A 24,702-nucleotide genomic window follows, 5' to 3' on the forward strand; every position below is an offset into this window, starting at 1 on the left:
GCCATTGAATCACAAGTCACAGTTTACAAATTTGGATGGAAATAGGCCTCTTGTTCCGCAATCTGCTGGATTCTCGAGTCCACTCATGAAATTCCACTGAATATCTGGAACCAATTCTTGTATTTGGGCTACTGTGTTAGCAACGAAAGGTTGCCATCTTCTAGGTTCTGAATAAATCCATCCTAGAGCAATTTCTGAATCGGACCAGGCACATTTCAATTTGATAGGAAGGTTCAGATGTGGAAGAGTAGAAGGTAACAAATTAGTAAGCAGAAGAGCTGCACAGAGCTCAAGTCTTGGAAGAGATTGCACCTTTAGAGGAGCCACTCGGGTTTTTGATGTCAAAAGGATGACTCGAACCGAAGAATTAGAAACACAGCGAATGTAAATGACAGCACAGTAAGCCTTCTCAGAACTATCGCAGAATGCATGTAACTCAAATTCACTCTGAGACTGCAGCACATATCTCGGGAAGGTAACTTGCTCAAAAAGATGTAGTTCCTCCAGAAACAACATTAACGTTTACAAACGTTACTCCTAACGTTTACAAAGTTCAGCAGTAAGAGGTTGATCCCAAGAGAATTTCCCTTGCCAACGCTCTTGCAACAGAATTTTCATGAAAGTTACACATGGTGACAAGAGCCCCAACGGATCAAATACACGGGCTATTTGTGAGAGTACTTCTCGCTTGGTGTAAGTGAATTTTATGTCTATTGGTGCTATTGAGAACTTAAACACATCTAAGTTTGGCGACCACTCAATTCCAAGAACCTTGCAATCATTGTCGTCTTCAAACTGAACTGCATCGTTTTCTTGAGCGTCAACTGAAGTGTCACGAAAAATAGAGGGATCGTTAGAATGCCGCTTTCGAAGATTGAAGCCTCCTTTTCGCATCATCTCTTGTAATTCGATTACAAGTTGTACTGCTTCTTCTCTTGTAGAAGCTCCACTCAAAAGATCGTCGACGTAGAAATTCCGAATTGTTGTGTTAGAAGCTAATGGATAGGATTCTTGTTCATCTAGTGCGAGCTGGTGTAAAGTTCTTGTTGCAAGGAATGGTGCGCAGGAAGTTCCGTACGTAACAGTGACAAGACGATATTCTGTAATAGAATCATCGGGTGAATTTCTCCATAAGACTCTTTGCCAATCAGTGTCATCTGGATGAACTCTTATCTGATGAAACATTTTTTCGAGACCAGCACAAAGTGCAAATTGAAAGTTTCTAAACTGAATAAGTATCGCAAACAGTTCTGGTTGTACTCTAGGGCCAACCATGAGAAGGTCGTTTAGCAATACACCTGATGACGTTTTGCTTGATGCATCAAAAACAACTCTAAGTTTAGTCGTAGTACTCAACTCTTTTAGAACAGCATGATGAGGCAAATAATATGAACTCCCTTTGTTATATTCTGATATTGGCACTGCTACCATATGATTTAAAGTCAAATATTCCTTCATAAATTGTCTATATTGATTGTATTTGTCTGGATCAGAACTGAGATGACATTCCATTGCAAGCAATCTACGAAGGGCTATTTGTTTCGATTCGCCTAACTGCGTAGGAGAGGAATGAAATGGTAACCTAACCGTATATCTGCCTTCATCGTTTTTAGAATGTGTCTCTTTAAAATGATCTTCACAAGACTGTTCTAAAGCTGTAAAACTTTTAGCACAAGGAACCGAATCCAATTCCCAAAATTTATTCATTAGCTGATCTGACACTACTTGGATGGAATTTACATTTAGAAAATTCTGACCCCCTGAAGTAGCTTTACCGCCTATCACCCAACCAAGATCTGAACGCATTGCAAATAGTTTATCTTTACCCATTGATAACGTCTGACCCCGTAACAACGGTAGTGCGACATCAACTCCAAAAAGAATATCAACTGGACTACTAACATGAAACGCTGGATCAGCCAAAGTGAGATCCGTAAACATTTCTGAGTATGACGCAGCTAAACTACACTGGGGAAGCAAACCCACAATTTTATTTACCACATACACCGACGCTGTAAATGAAGAACGAGATGGAAAATGCCATGTGAATTGAATTTGAAACATTCCATTAGTTCGAGTGTCTGACGCTCCTAAACATGAAATACGCACATTAGTTTTTTGTTTGCTTAAACCTAGTCTTTCAATACACTCGGTAGTAATCAGCGAAGCTTGTCTACCACCGTTGAGCAAACATCGGCACGTCTGAAAATCACCCCAAACGTCTCTTACATGAATTATAGCTGTACACAGAAGAATTTGCACATCAGGGTCAACATTTGACAAACAAGATGTAACATCTACTACCTTTGGAACACTACACGCTTTATCGGAAACTTCACTTGAAGCAAATTCAGGCTTAAACACGGGAGCATTTATTGAAAGTCCACTTCCTACTGTTTGTTTTCCCTTACCATTCGAAAATTCATAGTGTAGCAAAGTATGATGCGGTTTTTTACACGTACGACATCTGTATTTACTTTTACATGTTTTGATTCCGTGAAATCGCGTTAAGCAATTGAAACAAACATTATTTGATTTTACGACTTCCATACGCTTCGGAATCAACAATTTTAAAAACGCCTCACATCTACGTAACTCATGATCTCCATTACAGAGCGAACACTGTGATTGCAGGTTTGATGCAACTAACGCCACCTTTTTCTGTACATTTCTTTTCTCACTTTGTTTTCCTGTCCTAATTGACCTTGCATGTGTTTTAAGAAATTGAAGTAAATCATCTAAGGAGGGAATCTTATCCCCCAAAAGGGTTCTCTCAAACCAAGTCCTGGTGTTCGGATCAAGTTTAAGCATAACTAAGAACATTAAAATAGTATCCGCCGTTTTATCAAACTTAAAACTCTAACGATTCTAAGGTCTGCACAAATTCTTTAGTAGAATCGATCAAATTCAACATTTGATTGTGTGACTCACCATTTAATTGTATCACATTCATAAATTTCTTCATTAGCGATGACATTATTTCCCGCTTGTTAAAATATCTTTCAACTAAAAGGTCCCATGCAATTTTAAAATTACGATCAGTAATTGGTAATGAATGAACAACTTTTAAAGCATCTGCTCTTAAAACACCTTTTAAATATTGTAATTTCTGAGCTTCAGTTAAATTTGGATTATCTGATACCGCAGCACGAAACAAATCTGAAAATGTTAACCATTCTTCCGTTTCCCCCGAATAGGTTGGAAGAGATAACGTAGGTAATTTAACATCTGCCGATTCGGTAGGTTTTGAATCAAAACTTTTCTGCTGCTTAGATTCAGAATGCTTAGCAATGTTCCTACCAATTAGAACCAGCATTTATTCAAACCCGTCAAGTAAATCCTCTTTTTCAATACAATAAGTATCAGTTTCTTTATCTTCGCATACATTCATTATTGAATTGAAAATCCCTTCAACTTCATCCCTCAATCGAATAAATCGATTTCGCCTAACTTCCAATTGAGTAAGATCTAAATTTTCAACATCCCTTTCAGTTTTTGTTTTAAGACGAGTAATAGATGCCTTTGCAATCTTCTTTTGGTTAAGTAATGCTTTTAGATCCATTTTAAAAGAAAAATAATGCACTCAATCACACACGCGAAAAAACACAATTTGACTAAAACAAATTACTTAGAAAAAAACTGCTAACGTATTTGCGAAACAAACTCAACACACTAGTAAATTGACATTAGAATGGCAGATACACGGAAAGGAAATATTTCAATATGCAAAAGTTCAAATTTCAGCATTTGCACAAGTAAATTGAAACTAAACACTTCATAAAGTTTCACTAATTTCAATTGCAGTTTGAATTATAACTGAACTTACGAAAATGCCTTTCGCAACTGGAATTAATAGTTCTGAATGAAACACTTTGAATTCATTTGCAACAAGGAAGTCTATATGCGAACTTGACTATGAATGGAACAGAATGCGCACGAAGAAAGTATCAAGGTTTAAGAAGTCCGGGTCGCAGGACCAAAAAATGTTCGTTAATTTGCATCTGTATTTCTGTTCCATGTGAATGAAACACAGAATATCACTTACTTCTCGTTTATTGTAAGTTCACACGAATAATACACAGCCGATGCTAACTTGCAGGAAACATCGGCCCATCGGCCTTAAAAAACATCAAAAAGCCGATGGAATTGGCTGATGTTTTTGAAAAAAAAAAAAGGACCTTTGTTGTTTTACATTTAATGCAAAGTAAAGGGAGTTATTGTTTTCATATAAAATTGTTTACTTAAATTTCAGTATGAATTTCTATTTTAATCACCCCTGAAAGAGTTTTAAATACTGCATTCAGGTACCAAACAAGTTAATTATTGCGTTGTTTCTTGCGGCTGGATGTACGTATGTATCTCTCATAAGTCATAACTCAAAAATGGTAAGCTGCAGAAGGCTAAATTTTCACATATGGGATGTGCATACGTTCCAGTTGTGCACTTCCCTTTTTTTGGTCGATCGTGTGTTTTAAAAAGCCTATTTACTCATTTTTTGTGGCTATTAATTACTTATTTCAATGGAAAATTAATATAGCGTCTCAGACTGACGATCATTTGGTGATGTATTGCCGAATAGGAGGCCACGGAAAAAATATGAGATGGCGAAACCGGTTTAGTTTCATTTTGTTAGACTCCCGTTAAACCGATGGTAATTTTTAATTTTTCGATATTTGTAATGTGAATCACAGTAATGCAGTCTTTTCTGTATCGCTTCGGCGGAGCTACAAGTTTGGGGCCCGTCGAAATACATTTTGGGGCCCTATTTCTCTATCACAGCAGTTATAAAACATTTATCATAAGCATTTTTGCAGCTCCTACGGTGCCCCTATGGTTATGGGCCTCTCGCGCAATTGCAACATTTGCTATTTTTTACATCCGCCACTGCACGTCAAAACAAACTCGGGTGCAAGTTTTAAAAGGATTTTTCTGCTCAATGTTTATGATTGTTTTAAACTCTATTTTTATGACTATTTTTTGCATTTCCGAGAACACTTGAGTGCCCCTCCTCCCATTCCCTCAATTTCTGAAATTAAACTCTAGGTTGCACTTCTTAGTTGTTTAAAACTAACACCATTCTTAAAATTAGAGATTTTTTTTTCAAGCTTTATATATTGTTTAGGAAGAATTTAGAGCATTAACCCCTTCAGTCAGAATTATGAAATATTGGACCAAAAATGTTGATATTTTGTACACAGTGTACTATGGTAAAGGGTATCTTATTGACAAATTTTTGAGTTTGTAGGAGAAAAATTAAAAGAGTTATGGCACGTCCAATATTCCTGACTTATATTTTTGAAATCAATATTTCATATACAAAAACGATAAAATACCGAACAAACTTCATTATAAAATGTTCTACAAACAATTATAAAACATATAAGCGTTTGAAACTATTAATTAAAGATTGTATATTTTTAAAAAAATCAGAAAAAAACCTCGCTTTTCAAATGAAAATCCATTGTTGGAAAAATGAGCCACTCTCTATCTCTCAATCCTTATATGTCAGTGTTGTCAACCCCAAAACGAAAAATTACTTCAAATTATAATAAGTAGAATGTAAAGAGTCAACTACAAAAAAAAAATCAACTAATTAAATCAATTATTAAATGATTAGCAGCTGTTTAAAAGTATGTCCGGTATACCGGACACCAGGTCTGAAGGGGTTAATGTAAGAAATTGATTAAAGACGTTTTGAATGGTGACATAATTCGGAAATCAAAGGCTTTTTTGAATTTTTTCTTCGGAAGTGCTGAAGTAGATTCAGAAACTCTTCCGAGGCGTTGGTGGTAGCGGTTCTGTACTAAAAAAATGAGACTGAAGTTGGGGCCGAAGTTTAATGTTGTGAATTATTCCAAAATCAGAGGGTGTCCCCCCAAACCCACCCTCGTCGTTTCAAGCATTTCTTAAATATTTAGCGATTATTTATTTTGGCTAAGAAATGATAGCCAAAAATGTCTATTTGAGAAATATTCTCAACAATTCGATTTGAAAGCCAAGTGAAAACTAAGTGTAAATGTTTTTACTCACTTGTATTTCTTTAATAATGAAAAGGCAGTTAATCTTGTCCCTTAAAGGACGCTTGTTTCAATTCGCGTACGGGAGAATCAACCTGTAAACATCAGAACGACTTCGAACGACGTGTTTCGTCAGGAAGAAGGATGTGACGTCAGAGCAAGAGCGGAGATGATGTAATCTCCCGATAGCTCCGCGGCAAATCGAATGTTCTGGAAGCATCCAGACTGAGCTCTTACGTAGGCATATCCGGCGTGACGTGCATAGAGTGCGCTGTATTATATAAGCAGGGGGAAATGAGAAGGAGATCACTTCTTCTGCTCGCGTTTCTCATTTTCGACTGACGATAGTCGTATTTTTTGAGAGGATCGTTCGCTGTTGTGGCGACGTCCTGCACTTAGGGGATGGCTTTTAGAGTTTCACCATGAGAGTTAGGGACTTAAAATTTTTGAATCATTTTTAGGATAAGTCAAGTTAGGGTGTCAAATGTGTTTTTTTGGAGGATGTTCCTTTGGAACATGAAGGATGTTTTTGAGAGTTGAAATTCCTCATATTTGTTTATACATTTTACTCATGTTATAGTTTGTTTTACAGTTTTTAATTATAGGATAATTATAAATAAAATGATTTAGCCATACAACTTGAATTCTGACATTTCATTCACTTGATAGCTACAGTAATGTGAAACAGAAGGCATCTGCTAAACTTAGTGTTTACCTTCCTTGCGGGAGTTAGACAAAATTTGTTAGGTTAACAAGAGGGTTATGGGCCCAGACTGCCCTTCCCTATTCACATTCCGTCAGCTTGAAGAAAGTGAAGTTGAAGAAGAAATGTTGTTGGATAAAATATCGATTAGAAATTTGAAAATTAATTTTTTGAGCGATCTCATCGAAGCGAAGAGATGAAAGAATTTATGAATTGAAAACGATACGAAATTTTTGCCCAGTAAAGAACTATGTCCACCCAAACCGTTAAAATTGAAGAATTGAATGATTCGAATTATGTCGAATGGGCGACAAACCTCAAGTTCCTGCTAATGGACAGGAACTGCTGGAAAATTGTTATTGGTGAGGAAGAAGAACCGATCGAGAACAAAGAGGGAGGAATCACAAAAGCGGATATTAAAGATTACCATGTTCGGAGGAGAGCAGCAGTTTCTATGATTTTCTTAAATATTGAGCAACGACTTAGGAAGATTATCGAAAATTGTGAAGATCCCCGAGAATCATGGAAAAAGTTGAAATTGTTCTTCTACCCAGATAACAAATGTGCCCAGATGCAGCTGTTCATGGAACTGCAAAATTCAAAACCTGAAAGAAATGAAAATATTTCCCTTTTTGCGGCCCGTTTACAACGATTGTTTGATCGAATTAAGGTTACATATCCCGAATATCCTGAGGACTGTATCTGCTTCCAGCTTTTACAGAACTTGCCTAAAGAATATGATCATCTAGTCCAAGCAATGCTTACAAGGAGTGACCAGGATTTCAAGTTCGAAAAACTGGTAGTGGATCTTGTGATTGAAGAGAACCGCATGGTTTTGAAGACGAAAACTAAGGAGCGGCTTGAGGTGATGACAGTTCAAAATCGGCAACGATGTTACAGATGTGACCGCATTGGACATCTCAGGAAGGATTGCCCAGAGCTGAGACAACAAAATCCCACGACGAACCAGTCCCCAAGTCCAGTCAACGAGAGAGGAAGCACCACAGGACATGGAAATTCTAGGGGAAGATCGAACCAACGAGGAAGGAATCGTCGACGGAGAGGAGCCAGATATAGAAATACAACGGACCGGCGAAGATCTCCATCAACTGACAGATGTGAGTATAGATCCTTTTTCTTATCAGAGGCAAATTTAAATGAAGTAGGGGTAAAGGAATCGACATGGATTTTTGACACGGCGGCCAGTCATCATTATACCCATAACCGGAACTGGTTTAGGACATTTTCTCCCTTAACGGATGTTCAAATGGCAGTAGCAGTCAAGAAACAGACTTTTCCCATTGAAGGCAGCGGGGAAATTAAAGTTCGTTTCGGAAATAGATCTGTTGTTTTAGAAAATGTCATGTATTCACCGAGGTTAAGGAGAAATATATTGTCCGGACCCAAATTTGATTTGGGAGGTGCTAAATTTGAAGGGGGTGGTGGCTCCGTGAAAGTACTAGATAAAACTTGTAAATTGATTTTTAAAGCAAATTTAGAAAATGGTGCATATATTGTTGATTCTGTAAAATCAAACCAATTGCCTGTTTGTAACACTGATAATGAAAATACTTTTTTAGAGTCAAATCATCTAAATATTGAAACCTGGCATAAACGTTTCGGACATATAAATACAGAATGTATCCAAAAGACAGGGAGTTCACAAGCTGTTAATGGTTTACCAGAATTTAAAAATGTTAAAATTGTGACACTTGTAAATTAGGAAAATTCAGAAGAGTGAGTTTTAAACCTATTGGGGATACAAAGTCAGACAGTCCGTTGAACTTGCTTTTTTGTGATGTTTGGGGGCCTTGCAATGTTGAGGGTAGAAATGGAGAACGTTATTATTTATCTGTTATAGATGATTTTTCAAAAAGAAGTTCTCTATACCCTATAAAGTTTAAAAGCCAAGTACCCGAAATTTTGATGAATCATATCATAAAAGCGGAAAATTTTTTGGGAAAGAAAGTCAAGGCTGTAAGGACAGACAACGGAACTGAGTTCGTAAACCATGAGTTAGATGATTTTTTTAAGGAGAAAGGTATACATCATGAATTAACCAATTTCTATTCTCCTGAACAGAATGGGACGGCAGAAAACTTTAACAGAACAATTGCAGATAGTATGCGGGTGATTTTAAAGGAGAGCGGTTTACCTCAGAATTTTTGGCCAGAGGCAATGAAATATTTTACGTACACCTGGAATAGGGTTTGCCATGCCAATCAGACTAAAACCCCATTTGAACTTTATGGGGGGAGAAAACCCTCTATAAGGCATCTCCGCGCTTTCGGAACAATATTGTTTGTTGGAGTGCCCAAACAATTAAGAAAGAAATTGGATTTAAAAGCACAAAAGGGTGTTCTCATAGGTTACGCGTTTAATAGAAAAGGGTATAGAATTTATCTGCCCGACAGCGACAAAATTATAGAATCAATAAATGTGTCGTTCAAAGAAAACTATTTTTTCCAAACTGACTTTCGAAATGAGTCAAATGAGGAGGAGAATCGAGTTCTATCACGGCCCATGGCACTTCCGCCTGCAACCTTGAGCGAGAATGAAACGGCAAATGAACAGCAGGGTTCAGATTCGACCGATTCTGAAAGCTCGATTGCTAGCGGGGAAAGTGAAACGAGTTCTCAATCTGAGGATTCTGACAGCGAAAGTGGTTTACACCTACGCGATGCAGTTTGGGTGAGAAAAGTAGTGAAAAGACCGGATAGCACAAGAAATGATGTATATTATTATGAGAAAGGGGAAAAGAAAAGGTTAAGATCTAAACATGACATTGAAAAGTATTGTAAATTAAAAGATATAAAATACGATCCAGATAAGTTTAGTTTTAAAGGGAAAGATCTAACAGAGGGGCAAGTAAATAATGTGTCGGTAAGTTCAAAGAAAAACAATAAGAATTTATGACTAGAAAAAGAAATTCAAATCCCTAGGACTTACAAACAATCTTTAAAGGTAAAAGAAAGTGCTGAATGGCAAAAAGCAATGGAGACTGAGCTAGAAATTATGCATAGCCGAAAAGTCTGGAATTTGGCAAAATTACCGGAAAATGTTGTTCCAGTAGGGTCTCGCTGGGTTTACACTTTAAAGAAAGATGAGAAAGGGGTAGTTAAATCTTATAAGGCCAGATTGGTAGCAAACGGCATGCATCAGATCAAAAACCAAAATTTTGATGAGACATACAGCCCAGTATGTAATTTTGGAATAATTAGATTTTTCTTTTCTCTGTTAATTACATGTGCAAATTGGTTAAATATACAGTGCGATGTAAAGAGCGCTTACTTATACGCACCAATTGATGACTTGATATATATGAGCCAGCCTCCCGGTTTTGTAACAAAAGGAAAGGAAGATTATTTTTGTAAATTAAATAAGGCTATTTACGGGTTACACCAGAGTGGACGCTTGTGGTTTTATGAATTAGATCAAGTTTTATCACAAATTGGTTTTAAGAAATTTGAATCATGTAACTGTGTATATTTTAATCCTAATGTTCTATTGCTTGTATATGTTGATGATATTGTGATTTTTGGTAAAAAGGAAAGTCATATAAACAGTGCAATTAATTCTTTAAGTAAACATTTTGATTTGAAGGTATTGGGAAGTACAAAGAAATTGTTAGGGGTAGAATTTGAATTAATAGGAAAGGAATTGTATCTACATCAATCTTCCTATATAGAAGAAGTGTATGATCGTTTTAAGAAATTCAAATTCCCATCTACCTCTCTTCCAATTAGTAAAGGCATTGTTTACTCTAATTCTGACTGTCCTAAGACAGAAAATGAAAAGTTTGAAATGACTAAGTTTCCTTTTCGTAATTTGTTAGGATGTTTAGCATTTATAGCCAATAGAACACGACCAGACATTGCATACACTGTAAATTTATTTAGTCAATTTCAGAATAACCCAGGGAAACGTCATTGGGATGGTCTTTTAAAATTGTTTGGATATGTTTATCAATCCCGAAATTTAAAATTAAAATTAAAATGCAGTAAAATCCAAATAGTAGCTTTTTCAGATGCAGACTTCGCATCAAATAAAGATGACAGAACTTCTTTGGGGGGTCAAATAATTATGTTAGACAAAGCTCCTATTGAATGGAGAACTTTTAAAGAACGGAGTGTTAGTTTATCAACTATGGAATCGGAGTTCATAGCATTGACAGAAGCGGCAAAAGAAACATTGTGGTTTGACAGAATTCTGGAAGAATGTTTGAAAAATAAACTTTTAAAGTTCATAAAAATAAAAGCAATTATTTATGTAGACAATCAAGCTTCTTTGGATTTTGTAAAATCACCAATTGAAAATCACAGGAGTAAACATATTGATGTGAAATTATTTTTTATTCGTGACTTGATTGCTAAAGATATTTTTACTGTTTCATATGTAGAAAGTAAATCTAACTTGTCAGATATTTTCACGAAGCCACTAACCCAAAACGACTTAAAATTTTTCCAAGAAATTTTTTTCAATTCAAGTGATTAATCTATTGTAGAAAGTGTTTGTAATTTTTTGATAATCATTTTTCGATGATGAGCAGTCATTTGTGAAAAACGCGTGCAGAAAGTCATTTTTTATGTTTTTGTTAAATTTTTTTTAGTATGGATTGTCAACTTAAATTAATGTAAAAATGAGCTTATATACTTCTGTTTTTATTTTTTTTTTGATCAAAAATGAAGCTTGAACTTATATTCAAAACTGTTTATTATGATTATACATATTATACAATTGTTGTTAAATTGCTGATATTAGAACAGTTACTTGTGGTTTTTATCGTTATTTTTCAGATTAAATCTGATGTCTGTCCACCAACATGAGCTTTTGTCAACTGCGGGATTTTTTTTTTAAGATCAGTGACATTTTGTGAAGATACGATTGTGACTGAGAATTTTTGGACTGAATATGGTTGAACTTTTTTTCTCTAGGACTCCTATAGGACTTTAACAATTATGTTTTGTGATATTATTGTTGTGATGAGCAAATGTTGTTTTACTTAAATTCAAGAAGAATATTAAGTGTTTGTTTTTACAAAATGTTGAAACTAACGAATTTTTGAAACGATAAAAATTAACTAACATGAGATTTAGATTTAAAAATTTACTAATTTTTTTGAGTGATAAATTGTCTTTAAAGAAATTTTGAAGAGTGAGAATTTTTTTGGGAAATTTAAATCAGATAATGCTTGAAATTAAATGAATATGTGAGATCAAATGAATTGTCGAGAAGGGAGGGCATTGATAGCCAAAAATGTCTATTTGAGAAATATTCTCAACAATTCGATTTGAAAGCCAAGTGAAAACTAAGTGTAAATGTTTTTACTCACTTGTATTTCTTTAATAATGAAAAGGCAGTTAATCTTGTCCCTTAAAGGACGCTTGTTTCAATTCGCGTACGGGAGAATCAACCTGTAAACATCAGAACGACTTCGAACGACGTGTTTCGTCAGAAAGAAGGATGTGACGTCAGAGCACGAGCGGAGATGATGTAATCTCCCGATAGCTCCGCGGCAAATCGAATGTTCTGGAAGCATCCAGACTGAGCTCTTACGTAGGCATATCCGGCGTGACGTGCATAGAGTGCGCTGTATTATATAAGCAGGGGGAAATGAGAAGGAGATCACTTCTTCTGCTCGCGTTTCTCATTTTCGACTGACGATAGTCGTATTTTTTGAGAGGATCGTTCGCTGTTGTGGCGACGTCCTGCACTTAGGGGATGGCTTTTAGAGTTTCACCATGAGAGTTAGGGACTTAAAATTTTTGAAACATTTTTAGGATAAGTCAAGTTAGGGTGTCAAATGTGTTTTTTTTGGAGGATGTTCCTTTGGAACATGAAGGATGTTTTTGAGAGTTGAAATTCCTCATATTTGTTTATACATTTTACTCATGTTATAGTTTGTTTTACAGTTGTTAATTATAGGATAATTATAAATAAAATGATTTAGCCATACAACTTGAATTCTGACATTTCATTCACTTGATAGCTACAGTAATGTGAAACAGAAGGCATCTGCTAAACTTAGTGTTTACCTTCCTTGCGGGAGTTAGACAAAATTTGTTAGGTCAACAAGAGATGTCATTTTGCGTATTTCTTATACTTGTTTCAATGATCCTTCAAATCCCTGACAATCTTATCAATTTATTTCTGTTAGATTTTTTTGAGCAATCACGATTGCTTATTGTTCTCATTTGACTGTCCTTGACGTTAAGCTGATTTTATTTCCCTCCCCCCCCCCACTTCCCTCTGCCACACTCACGCCCACCGTCCTCTGCAGGCGTGGCTCCTCCGGAGCCTGAGCAATGTTCCCCGAAATCCGCTTCTCCTGGTCCTACACACGCCTATATGCATACACAAGTCTATGCACACACGAGCCTACACATGCACAAGCCCCTACACACAGAGACATACACGCCTACGTGTGTGCACAGGTCTACGCACACACAAGCCTACATATGCATGCGCGCCTACACACACACACACACAACTATACACACGTAACCGCCCAGGAGAAGGGCAGGTTTGGGGGGTCAGGAGCAGTTTCTGGAAACAATAACTCTAATAAGTAGGGTCCTGTCGCAACTCGTGATCGCGAAAAACATAATTTGAATTAAAAATAACAGAATTCAAATTGATCTTTTTATTATAATTATTATTATTTTTTTTTTTTTTGCCATCGGCCAACGGCATCGGCAATCGGCCATTTGGAGGAAAACTATCGGCCATCGGCCATCAGCCATCTTTGAACAATCGGCCAACAATCGGCATCGGCCCATCGGCCAAAAAATGCCATCGGTCGAGCCCTACAAAAAATAGCAAGTTTTAGCATAAAATCATAGTTTTTCATCTGTAAAACCAAAACGATTCATTCTAGAAACTTCATTCTGGTTTCATTTTATAGGGAATTTAAGTCTTATTTCATTTAAATTCTTGTAAAAATTGATTGAATATTATTCAGGATTTTCCAAGTCAGGTCATAGCTAATATCCTCAAAATCGCTTAAAAGAATGAATCATTAAAAAAAAATTGTATTAGTTCTTTTAGTTAATGGTTGTAATCCCCTTACAATGCTAAGTAATCAGAGCAAAAACAGTAATATTATCTAAAATGTTATACAGTGAAACCCTGTTACAACGAATGCTGATACAATGAAATATCCGAATTAACAAAAGAAATTTTCAGCCCTGATTTGATTTCCATTACGTTGCCTGAATTTCATTACTACTAAAACCTCGTTACAACTAAAAGTTCTGGTAATTCGAAGTTCATGGTAACAGGATTTCACTGTACAATAGTTATGTCTTTAAATTCAAAGCAAAAACAAACAACTGCGTGTAAAACTTTTGAAATTAGCTGTAGAGGCCATAAATACGGAACGTTGTTTTATTCCTCGGTGGTCAGAGCTAAGCAATAGCTTAAAAATCCCAGTCTTGTAAGGACTCTCGACCCCCTAGAGAAAGGAAAATTTACGATTCTCAGGAAAGTGGTCTGTGTTCTTAGACGGAGACTTGTTAGGGCTTCTGCAGTGCAAAACTGCATTTTGTGAGTACAGTTGTTACAGAAAAAGTTTTTGTATTTAGCAAATTTCTACCACATTTTAGAAGTTGGTTTAAAAGATTTGATTTGCAAAATAGGTACGTCCACTAGTCCTCAACCAGATATTTTTCAAGAATTTCAGGATGAATGGTATAGATAAGAAGCAATCCAAAGCAAGTATAGAGGATTAAAAACAAAATATGCAATCCTGGTGAAATTTCAAGCTTTCTTTTTGAGAAATAAAATCAGTAGCAGCCTAGGGATGACTACGAGCAATTCATTCCACTTTGCCTAACTTGTTTAGGGAGTCTTTCTCCAAACAACGTTACTTTTCGAGTACCTCGCACTATTTATCGCACTAAATGGATGACAAAGGCCATATGAGGTAGTGAGAAGCAAAGTGATGTAAGTGGATTTTTTAAAGTTCTTTATAAAACATGTTTAGAGTTCAGATCCTAGGCTTTCACTGAACTTTTTTCTAAATCATGCTTTATAACAGCCCCTACCAGAGCTACAAGTACCATCTCTTGCCCCTAACAGAGTAGAGGTTCCTCTATTATTTGTAATGATTATTTCCAAAATTTTAATTCTGTCAATTACATCCCTTTGCTTCTCACTGCCTCATATATCCTTTAAAAATATATCTTTTCATGAGTCAGCTTTCCTTAATCGATTTAGAGATAAAAGGTATTGAAGATATTTGGTTGTTTATCATCCATATTTACGTAAAAATATAGTTTATGTCTGCGATTCAGCTTTGGCCCCCAACCTAGATCTACAGTTAGTAAAATCCTTGGTTCAATACTAGAGTATTTATGAAGATGATGTTGGCACAAAACTACATAAAATAATTAGCCATCTGTGGTCCTGAACTCAGAGAAGGTTGCATTTCCCTTTTTTGATGATACTTAAAAAATAATAATAAAAAAAGAAAGATCAAAACAAGGGAGGCTGCAAAATTAAAATCTGAAGTAGGAGATAATGAAGATGATTGTGATGGATACAAAAGCACAGCTCAATCTGAAAGAAGCTTAGTTTATTGGACAAATAAGTAGATTCTTTCATTTCTCCTCAAATATTCAAGAGATTCAATTTTTTAAAGAGATTCGAAATTGATACAAAGTTTTTAAATACTGATCTTGATGAATAGTGTAGAAACCAATATTATATTAAAACTAGAAAGATAAACAGTTTAAAGGTTGTCAATGTCACAGCTGAAAGAGGTGTAAAACTAATTTCTAACTTGTTTCTACTACAAGTTATGTCTGAATGCAGGCACATTTTTCCACATTTATCAAAATCTACCATATCGAAGCCATTACCACTTTAATTTGTCAATGAAAAGTAATAACATAATGATGTATGTCTTTTCAGTGTATGTCATTTAACAGTGTAAGTAATAAAATGCGTTAGATTTTTTTTCTTTTTTGCAGTTTAAACTCTTTGCTTTCTCTTCTAAGCTTAGTTCCTTTATTTTAAATCAGCAATTTGTTGCATTTAATTTTTTTAATTCTTCCAAATGAAACCTTTTTAATGGATAAATTAAAATTAACAAAGAGCAAATAAATGTAATCAGGGTTCGCGTTTACGCGCTATAGCGGGTTTTTTACGCAAATTCGCGGGAAAGGGACGCAACTTCCGCGAAAAATCGGGTCCCAGGGACCCAGAAAACCCAAAAGATAAGAACCAGAAAAAAAATGGGAGAAAATGCTAAAGATCTATTTAGTAAATGCTTTTAAGCTTCAAAATGACCAGGAGAATCAACAGAAAGGGACTAAAATGACCCTATCTGTTTATCAGCTATTCAAACACACCCCAATTGTGGACCAGTCAATGGAATTTTAGTGATAAGACTGGAGCTTACAGTGACCTTCTGGGCAGAGCTCAGGTAGCAAGTTCACAACTAGCCCATTGTACTGTATTCTAAGAATAAGCTTTCCCTCAACTTTTGTCTTGAGGAAATTCCTAAAAACAGAAATGAAGACTAAAAATGAGAGAGGTTTTCAATGCAATCTTCAGGATTAATACAAGACAATTGTACAGTAAAAATATTGCAATTTGGTATTCATGTAACCAGAATTACTTTTGAAAATCATCATTTTGCATCCCCAATAAAAAGAGGGGAGAAAAAAAATGGCGAATATTTTCCAGATCGCGCTAAACACAAAGAGTTCGGAACTTTACATTTTTCTTGTTAAATTGCTTATGAATACTTGAATTTTATACAAAAGCACTTTAACCTTGTTCTTTTTCTAATAATTCATCTCTTTCTGATGGGTTATTTTTATTTGGACTTGCAAAAGTCAGGTATTAATCGATCGCGCCATTTTAAAAATAGAACAAAAATCAAAACAGATATTTTGAACAAGTCAAAATAAAGTCAAATATACTGATTTAAGATTGCAAATGAGCAATTTTCACACATTTTCATATGAGAAAATGTTTCGTTTTTGCGATCGCGATTTTTGCGTTGGGTTTATTCGCTTGCGATTTATTATTATTATTATGTAATTGCCAATGATAATTGGGAAGGGGGGGGGTCTGTTTGCTTTTTTCACTAAGAAAAATTTCCAGGAAAACAAAAGTTAAGGGAGTGCTTTTTGCTTGATCAATCAGAGGCACTTGTTTTATATTTTATGGTAAAACCCATTTTTAAAGTAAATTTTGAGTTAATCTCATTGTAACTGACCAAATAGTTTCTCACATAACTGAGTCTTGCAAGTGTATTATTTGAAAATAATTTTACAATGATAAAATCACAAAAGAATTAGGGCAAAAATAACCAATTTATTTTATTTCATGCCTCCCCCCCCCCAAGTATAAATATTTTTATATTATTCATTTACGCACTAAGATTTTCTGTTTAAAATTTAAGGGACTCATTTTTTCCACCAAAGGACCCAAATCTATTTCATTAATGGGTCCCTGGGACCCATGTTACGGATAATTGAGCGCGAACACTGGTAATTGAATATTGTAATGCTTTTAGGTCTTTGCATGAAAACTCCTTATTGATGATATCTTCCATAAACTGACCTGAATAATGCCAAGAACCATTCTGTAACTTTTATTTAAAAAAATGTATAAAACATTTCATCACGAGAATAAAATTTCCTATAAAATGAGACCAGAATGAAGTTTTTAGGATGAAAAGTTTTGTTTTAAAGAGGAAAAACTACGATTTTTTGCTAAAAATTGCTGTTTTTCGTACCTTTAGCCTCTTTGCGGCATGTGTTAATTTTATTGGATTAAGCTGAAACTTTGCAAATCATGTTTTCCAGTCCATTGGTACATTTTAGGGGGGTGCCACAGAAGAAATTCGAAAATCGATTTTTTGTGACCACCCTAATGACCAAAGCAACAGATTATTATTTTACATTAATAAGAAATTTAGCTTATAGAAAAGTTAGAATAGAAAAACATATTCAGTGAAGCACAGTTTATACGTTTTTAAAGGGACTGTATGACAAAAGCGAATAAATGAAAATGCATATAATAGGAGTACATTATAATAGGTATATGTATTTGACTCTGCAGGGACTAATTGAAAAACATATAATTGATAAAAATGTATAAAAGAGAAACATAAATGGTGCTTCACAGTAGTCTAAAAACTTTTGAAAACTATTGTAGCTTGATCATGTGCATTACAACAATTTGCTCGATATCCAATACATTACAAAAATTGATTTGGAAAAAGTTACTGATTTTATTTATTGTTTCAATATTGTACTTCTCCTAATTTCCAAGGGATTTTTCCTTTCTTTTTCCAGAGACCTACAATTCATTAATTTTTTGAGTAAACAAATGATTGAGCAATGATTAGGGGATAACTTCTTTTATTCATGACACATTAAAAGTGGCTGTAAACCATCATACAAATATGCACAAGCATGTGAAATTTCCTTCCGTATCATACAGTTCCAACATGTTTGCGCATCGCATCAGATACCAATAGCTCAGTCTCACACCACACCAATCACTTGTCCAGGAGAGTTTCTTATTACTCGCATGAAGACATTTTTACTTTCTGCTGCCACTCTAACTCCAAGCCAGACTCCCAAAAAAGCTAAACCCCAAGTTTCCAACCCGACTGACAAACCTGCACATACACTTTGCTTGCTGAAGATTTTCCACAAGCCACCATTTGTTTCTTCTTTTATTTTTGTGGTGAGATCTGCGTTCCCCTGACTTATGGGTCCCGTGCCATAGCACCAGTCGCACTGGCCAAGGTTGGGGTCCTGGCATATGTATAAGAAGTAGAAAAATCCTACAGGGTGAATTCAGGGCACTATGTTTGGATTCCCTTTGAAATTTCTTAGGCCTTCTTGAAAAATGTCCATGCAGGACACAAAATATTTCCAAGTAAAAACAGACGTTAAATCATTTTTTTGGGGGGGGGCGGGGGGGGGGGGACATGTCTGTAAAGTTACCCATCCTATTTCTGAAAAAAAAATCTTTGAGTGAGGTGCATGTAGGAATTAGTATCAGCAATCAATTATGCATACCCATACTACATAAAACTTTATTTTTGTAAAAATGTTTCCAATGCAACTTTCTCAATTTCACTTCACACCAAAGCAAGAATTTAAGAGTTTTCTCTATAATAATTTTTAATATTAATATTTATTGTCTCAATCTTAATGAACATATTTTGATAGCATTTTAACTATCTATATCCATGCATGGCACTGAATTTTTATGAATGTTACAAATGCTAATTTTCTCTTAGTACTATTTGTCTGAAAAGAAACTGTATCATTGTCTCAGATCAACAATAGGATATCTGGTTATTCTTGGGATTATATGTCTCAGTGTTGCCCTGAGATGACGTTATACTTTATAAGAATAAAAAATGTTCATTTACATTTTTAAATATCCGAGAAAATTTAATGGAACAAAAGTAAACAGTTTTTAAAAACTTGGATTAAAAAAATTAGAAAAACTTGACATTAAATGAAAATATTTACCATGCAATATTGCACAATAGACCAAAGCATTTCAATGCTACTTCTCTTTGTCCCAAAAAATTGTGATCAAACACAAACAAAAACAAAATTAATTTGAATTTTGACATCTTGAATTCAAATTATGTTTTTCGCAATCATGTGTTTTTTTTTTGCGTGTGTGCAGGAATGTGTGTGTGTAGGTGTGTTTGTGTCTGTGTGCAGACGTGTGTGTAGGTATGTGTGCGAGTATGTGGATGGGTGTGTGTTTGTGTCCAGGTGTGTGTTTGTGTCTGTGTGCAGGCATGAGTGTGTGGGTATGTGTGTGTGTGTGTGCGTGTAGGATATGGACGCAACCTGGAGACGGTTTTTGCTAGAGGAGCAGCATCGTGATGCCGGTCGACAGTGGTCTGGCAGAGGGAGGCGGGGGGGAATAAAATCATAGCACGCCAAAAACAGTCAAATGAGAACAATAAGCAATCGTGATTGCTCAAAAAAACTTGGAGAAAAGTTTTAGATCTATTTAAAATGGACCTTTGTCTCACTTTGATACTCCACATAAAGCACACGGTTTATAAGCAATGCACATTGTGTCAAGAATCATAGACACATGTTTGCCTCCTCCTGATTACCCTAAATGAACAGCCTGCACCACATGCAACACATTTTAAATCATTTCAGCAACCAGACTATGTTTTCAAGCTCATTAATATTAAGATTCCAAATAAAGAAATTTTACTTGTCTTTTATGTGTCAAGTGTAATCATAAAATAAAAAGTACAACCATATATATTCATGTACATTTGTATAAAAAACACATAGAATTCATTCATTACCTCATCACTTGGCAAATATGGACGGATAGTATAAATCCTACTGTTCGGTGTTTCAGGAGACTTGTAAAGAAATAAATCGTTGACACTTTCAAGAGGCAATAAATGCTAGAAAAAAACAGTATTGTTAATGTATATAAATTATTAAAAATACTTTCACACATCAACATTACTCATACTATTAAATCATTCAATGTTCACTTGAAAACATACTATTACATCAATTACCGAATTATCGGCGGCAGCATAAAAGATTGCAGGAAATATGGAATGGACTTAAAAATGTAAATGCTTAAAATTTCAAAATTTAATAAGCAATCGTCCATAAAAGAAGTATTTATGGCATTTTTCCACAATAACTTTCTTCCAGCAAGAGTTAAAAATCACTGAAATATAATTAAAATGCCAGAAGTACTTAGTTAATATTTTCAAAATTAATTAAAATCTATAAATAATACAAAATACACTATAATTGACTAGGATGAAAAAAAAAATGTTAAATTAGACTATATCTTGCAAGACAGGCATTTGATTTATTATTAGTGCTGAAAGGTCCCCACACCCCTCCCCAAATTTTGCACTATTTATCTCATGAATAAATTAGAGACGAATTAAGAGCAGGTGCAGATGATCAGGAAATAGTAATTTTTATAATTTTAATTATAAAAGAAACTTATTAAATATTATTTTCTATAATGATTTATTATATAAAGTTACTATTTTAATAATTTTTAAGAGCTTCCTTAAACTGATTGGAGTCCTTTAATTAAAAATTGATTTTACCTAGTTTATAAAAGTAGGGGAATGAAGAGTCAAGTGAAGTAGCAAGGCAAAGTGAAAAAGTTAAAATACTTTCAGTATACAAACTTTCAGTACAGCTCAAAAGGCAAAGTTATGTAGTAAATCATATTCAAAATTTGATAACCATATATTTTATGTTTTATCAAAAATAATTTTTGCTATTAGAAAATGATAAAAAATTTTTCAACTAGTATTTTGAATATTCATTAAGATTTATAGGTGTCCAGTGCAGTACTAATTTCATTAATATTCAGCATATTTTGATTTTCAATATTTAACCCATTAAGCGCCAAGTCTCCCATTTTGGGAACCTTCAATTAAGATTTTTTTCTTCATCAAGTAATTAAGATATCATTTTGAAACTTTTTAATAAGAATGATAGAGAACCAAACTTTACTGGTATTTTTTTCAAAAAGGTTTGGAATGTAAATTCTTTTTTGAAAAATTTTTAAATATTGCGAAAATTTCTTGTTTTTGCATTACACGGGGAAAAAATTCCCTAAAAATAATAAATGCAAATGCAGGAAATTAGGAACATGGAATATGAAGCTCAATAGACCTTTGTTCAAATCACAACAAACAGGGGTCAAGAAAAATAATTTAAAGTAGTTTTAGAGGACTTTATTTACTGAAGTCCCAAAATGGGAGACTTGGCGTGTTGTGATTAGCAGAGCAAGTCATGCCCAGTAGAAATCGTCTTCACCCATTGTGCATGAATGAACTCTCCCCTTTTTTCCCACAGCCCCCTTTGTAGTTTCTCATTGTAAACACTATTTTGTTGTTCAAGGTCAAGAGCAGGTCCTTTTATCAAAACAAGTAACATTCCATTCGTTTAGAAGAAAGTTCTGAAAAAACAGGGGTGCCAATCCTCCCTAAGGAGGATAACGCATCTCTCTGAATTTCTACAAATCACGAAAGCGATTTCCGTAAAATCAGTTCAAATTCCCTTTAAAACTATTCCTCCCCGCTCCATAAAAATATTTTGTAGCTCAGTCAGCTCCATGCTCCCCTCCCCCTTGAGGGAGCTCCCCCTTCAATTAGGGAGGTTGAATTTCAATAGAGAAATTTCTTCACCTTTTTTTTTTTTGAAATCAAAAACGTAGTAAGAATTTTTGACTTTGCTCCGAGCTTTAAACACTATTAAAATAATATATTTTAGCTTAAAACAAGAAGATGAGTGCAGTATCCCTTGTTTGTGAATCGCCAAATTCTTTTTAGATAGTTGAGAAAAAAAAACACTTTAATCGAAATCGTTTAGATCACAGATAATGCGATAACTGTCTCACTTTACATTTTTACCATTTATCGTAATTTGTTGGATGAAATCGGAGAAACTATGATCTTTGATAATTCCTCAATGCGAAGCATGCTAGACATTTATCTCTAAAAACATTATGATGATGAATAAATCATGTCATCAAACATGTTGTGAAGCAACTGAAATGTTGACTGCAAAAAAACCCTTGCCTTTAATAACACAATTACACCATCAGGGAGCCCAAAAATATCTTAGTTCCATTTTATAAGATACATTTTATATAGTGCTTCATGTCATTGTCATTTACCATTGCTTGATCCCCTTACATGGTTAATAGAAAAAAGCTACCTCTTCTCTTTTTGTGTATTAAAATCTTAAGGCTTTTTGCTAAAAAGTAGTAAAATGTGTGGGAAAAGTTCCGTTTTGTACAAAAATGTATAAGAAGAAGGAATGCAACAGGAATGAAAACCAGACACGGAGTGATGTACGGGCAGAGGGGGGGGAAACGTTCTTAAGGGCCCCAACGGCTCAAGAAATTGAAAATAACTAGCATACTAATACTTATTAATGTTGCAAATATACACTGCTAGCCTCTGGGGCTGGCCTCCACAGCTTTTGTTGCAAGGGGGCCCAAAATGTATAGCTTTGGATGTCATGAAAACTTAAAAGTTCTACATTTTAATGCTTGAATATGTTAAATATGTACATAAAGTACCAATACCTAGCCATATTAATTACATAAAAACGATTTTAGGGCTTTCTAATTGGATTTAGCCAGAAATTATTCAAGTATCAACATAGTGGCAGGAATATGTATTTTGTCGCCATTAAACGCCAAGTCTCCCATTTTGGGACCATACCATATCTCCTAACCTAATAAATATTTTTGCGAAATTTCAGCTACATATGATTAGAGATGTGTATTGAATATCAAAACACATGAAAACTTAAGTATTTTCAATGTGGTTCATATAGCGGCGCTTAATGGGTTAATACAATTTATCAAGTTCATGTAGGACAGTGAAATAGTTCATTCTGCTTACTTTTTTTTTTTTTTTTGTCAAATCACCTATTTATTCATTCATCAATACATATAATCATTTACAATTCTTCACAAATTTAAATAATTCACTATTTTTTCATTCATTCACTCACTTGTTTTAATATTCATTCACTATTTTAACACTCATTTATTATTTTTTCTTTTTTTGCATATTAATTTAATTATTCGTTAATTGTTTTATCATTTATTAATTCATTTGTGTACATTTATTCATTTGGTTAAAGATATTTTTGGTAAGTAAGTTGATAATATTTAAGAGAAAATTATTTTATTTTTGACTTTTCCTCATGCATGGGGAAAGTGAAAATTATTCACCTTTTTTTTTTTCTTTTGAAGATCTAAATTTACTACCAAAAGATAAAAATAATATCTTGATGTAAGTTTTATTGTACAATACATTGTTCTTTCTTCAATGCACTGAAATTTTCAAAACAAATTTTCAGTTTGTTCATTCTGATTAAGGTAAGTTATCTTAACTCACTTTACCCTGATTTTTCATGCAAATTTATTAAAAACATTAGCAAAATTAAAGTTATTTCTAATTTTAAATGTGATTTTATATTCACAATGAATGAAAATTATATTTTGACACAAAAGGAAAAGTTTCTTTTTTTCTCTCTCTCTCTGTCTATTTATTTATTTAATTTAAAAATGTATGAAAGGTTTTGCACATTATCATGCCTATCTCCACTTTTAAATATCACACTAGTCGACCCGTGCGGAACTCCGCACTATGCTTCGGATCGTTTCATGTGGCATTTTGCTCTTTAAAAATTTCAAAGAAAGAACATTATGAAGAAGAATCGAAAAAAAGTTAACGAAATAAAGTAAACACAAAAAAGAAGGCACGTAATTTGAAGACATCAGCAACCAAACCTCGTTAAATCCAATGTTGAGAAAATGTGATCATCACCCACCTTTTGGTTGTACATATTTTCAATGCAAACATAAATATCATTAAAATAGCGACCGAGTGACTTGTGAAAAAGCAGTAATTGTGCATGTGAAAAAACAGGTTGTGGCAAATAGTCCTGCCAATGTGAGCATATGATGGCAAAAAAAAAAAGAAAGATTAAAGAGATATTAATTGGCATGGATTTGAACTAGCGCCATTCTGATTAACAGCATGACACTCCAACCAACCAAGTAGTTGTGCCTTCATTTTCAAATGCTATTCATTGAAGCAATGTGTAACAAAAAACAGCAAAAAAATGTTTGCCAAAAAAAAAAGATTATGCATATATGTTTTGTTATTATCCAGCATGATACGCTTTAAAATTATGCGTAAAACATGGACTTTGAATAAGGAAGGAGGAAATATCGCGTAGCAATTGAAGCAAACATTCTAGAAAAATAATAAATTAGATAGAAAATAAGTGTTTTTGTTTTTGAAAATTGATACAATTTCGCATAGCACGCTGCTTTAACTGTTGCGGCTTGAATGCCAGCATATGTCTTTCTTTTAATCAAACATTTAAAATTCAAAACCAGTTGAACTGAGTCCATTTTTAAGTGTAATTTTTGAACGTACACAAAATGCAT

General features: G+C 34.3%; 1 protein-coding gene across 2 annotated transcripts in view; it reads right to left on the bottom strand.

Moving 5' to 3' along the window:
• LOC129219369 (protein O-GlcNAcase-like) overlaps nucleotides 1–24,702 on the bottom strand; it is a 97,837-nt gene that overhangs the window by 24,327 nt on the left and 48,808 nt on the right. For both annotated transcript variants that reach the window (XM_054853746.1, XM_054853745.1), the window contains exon 10: nucleotides 20,042–20,146. In XM_054853746.1, coding sequence (XP_054709721.1) covers nucleotides 20,042–20,146 — 105 coding nt within the window. The remainder of the gene's footprint in view (nucleotides 1–20,041; nucleotides 20,147–24,702) is intronic.

Source organism: Uloborus diversus, chromosome 3 (genome assembly GCF_026930045.1).
Source record: "Uloborus diversus isolate 005 chromosome 3, Udiv.v.3.1, whole genome shotgun sequence".
Taxonomy (NCBI): domain Eukaryota; kingdom Metazoa; phylum Arthropoda; class Arachnida; order Araneae; family Uloboridae; genus Uloborus; species Uloborus diversus.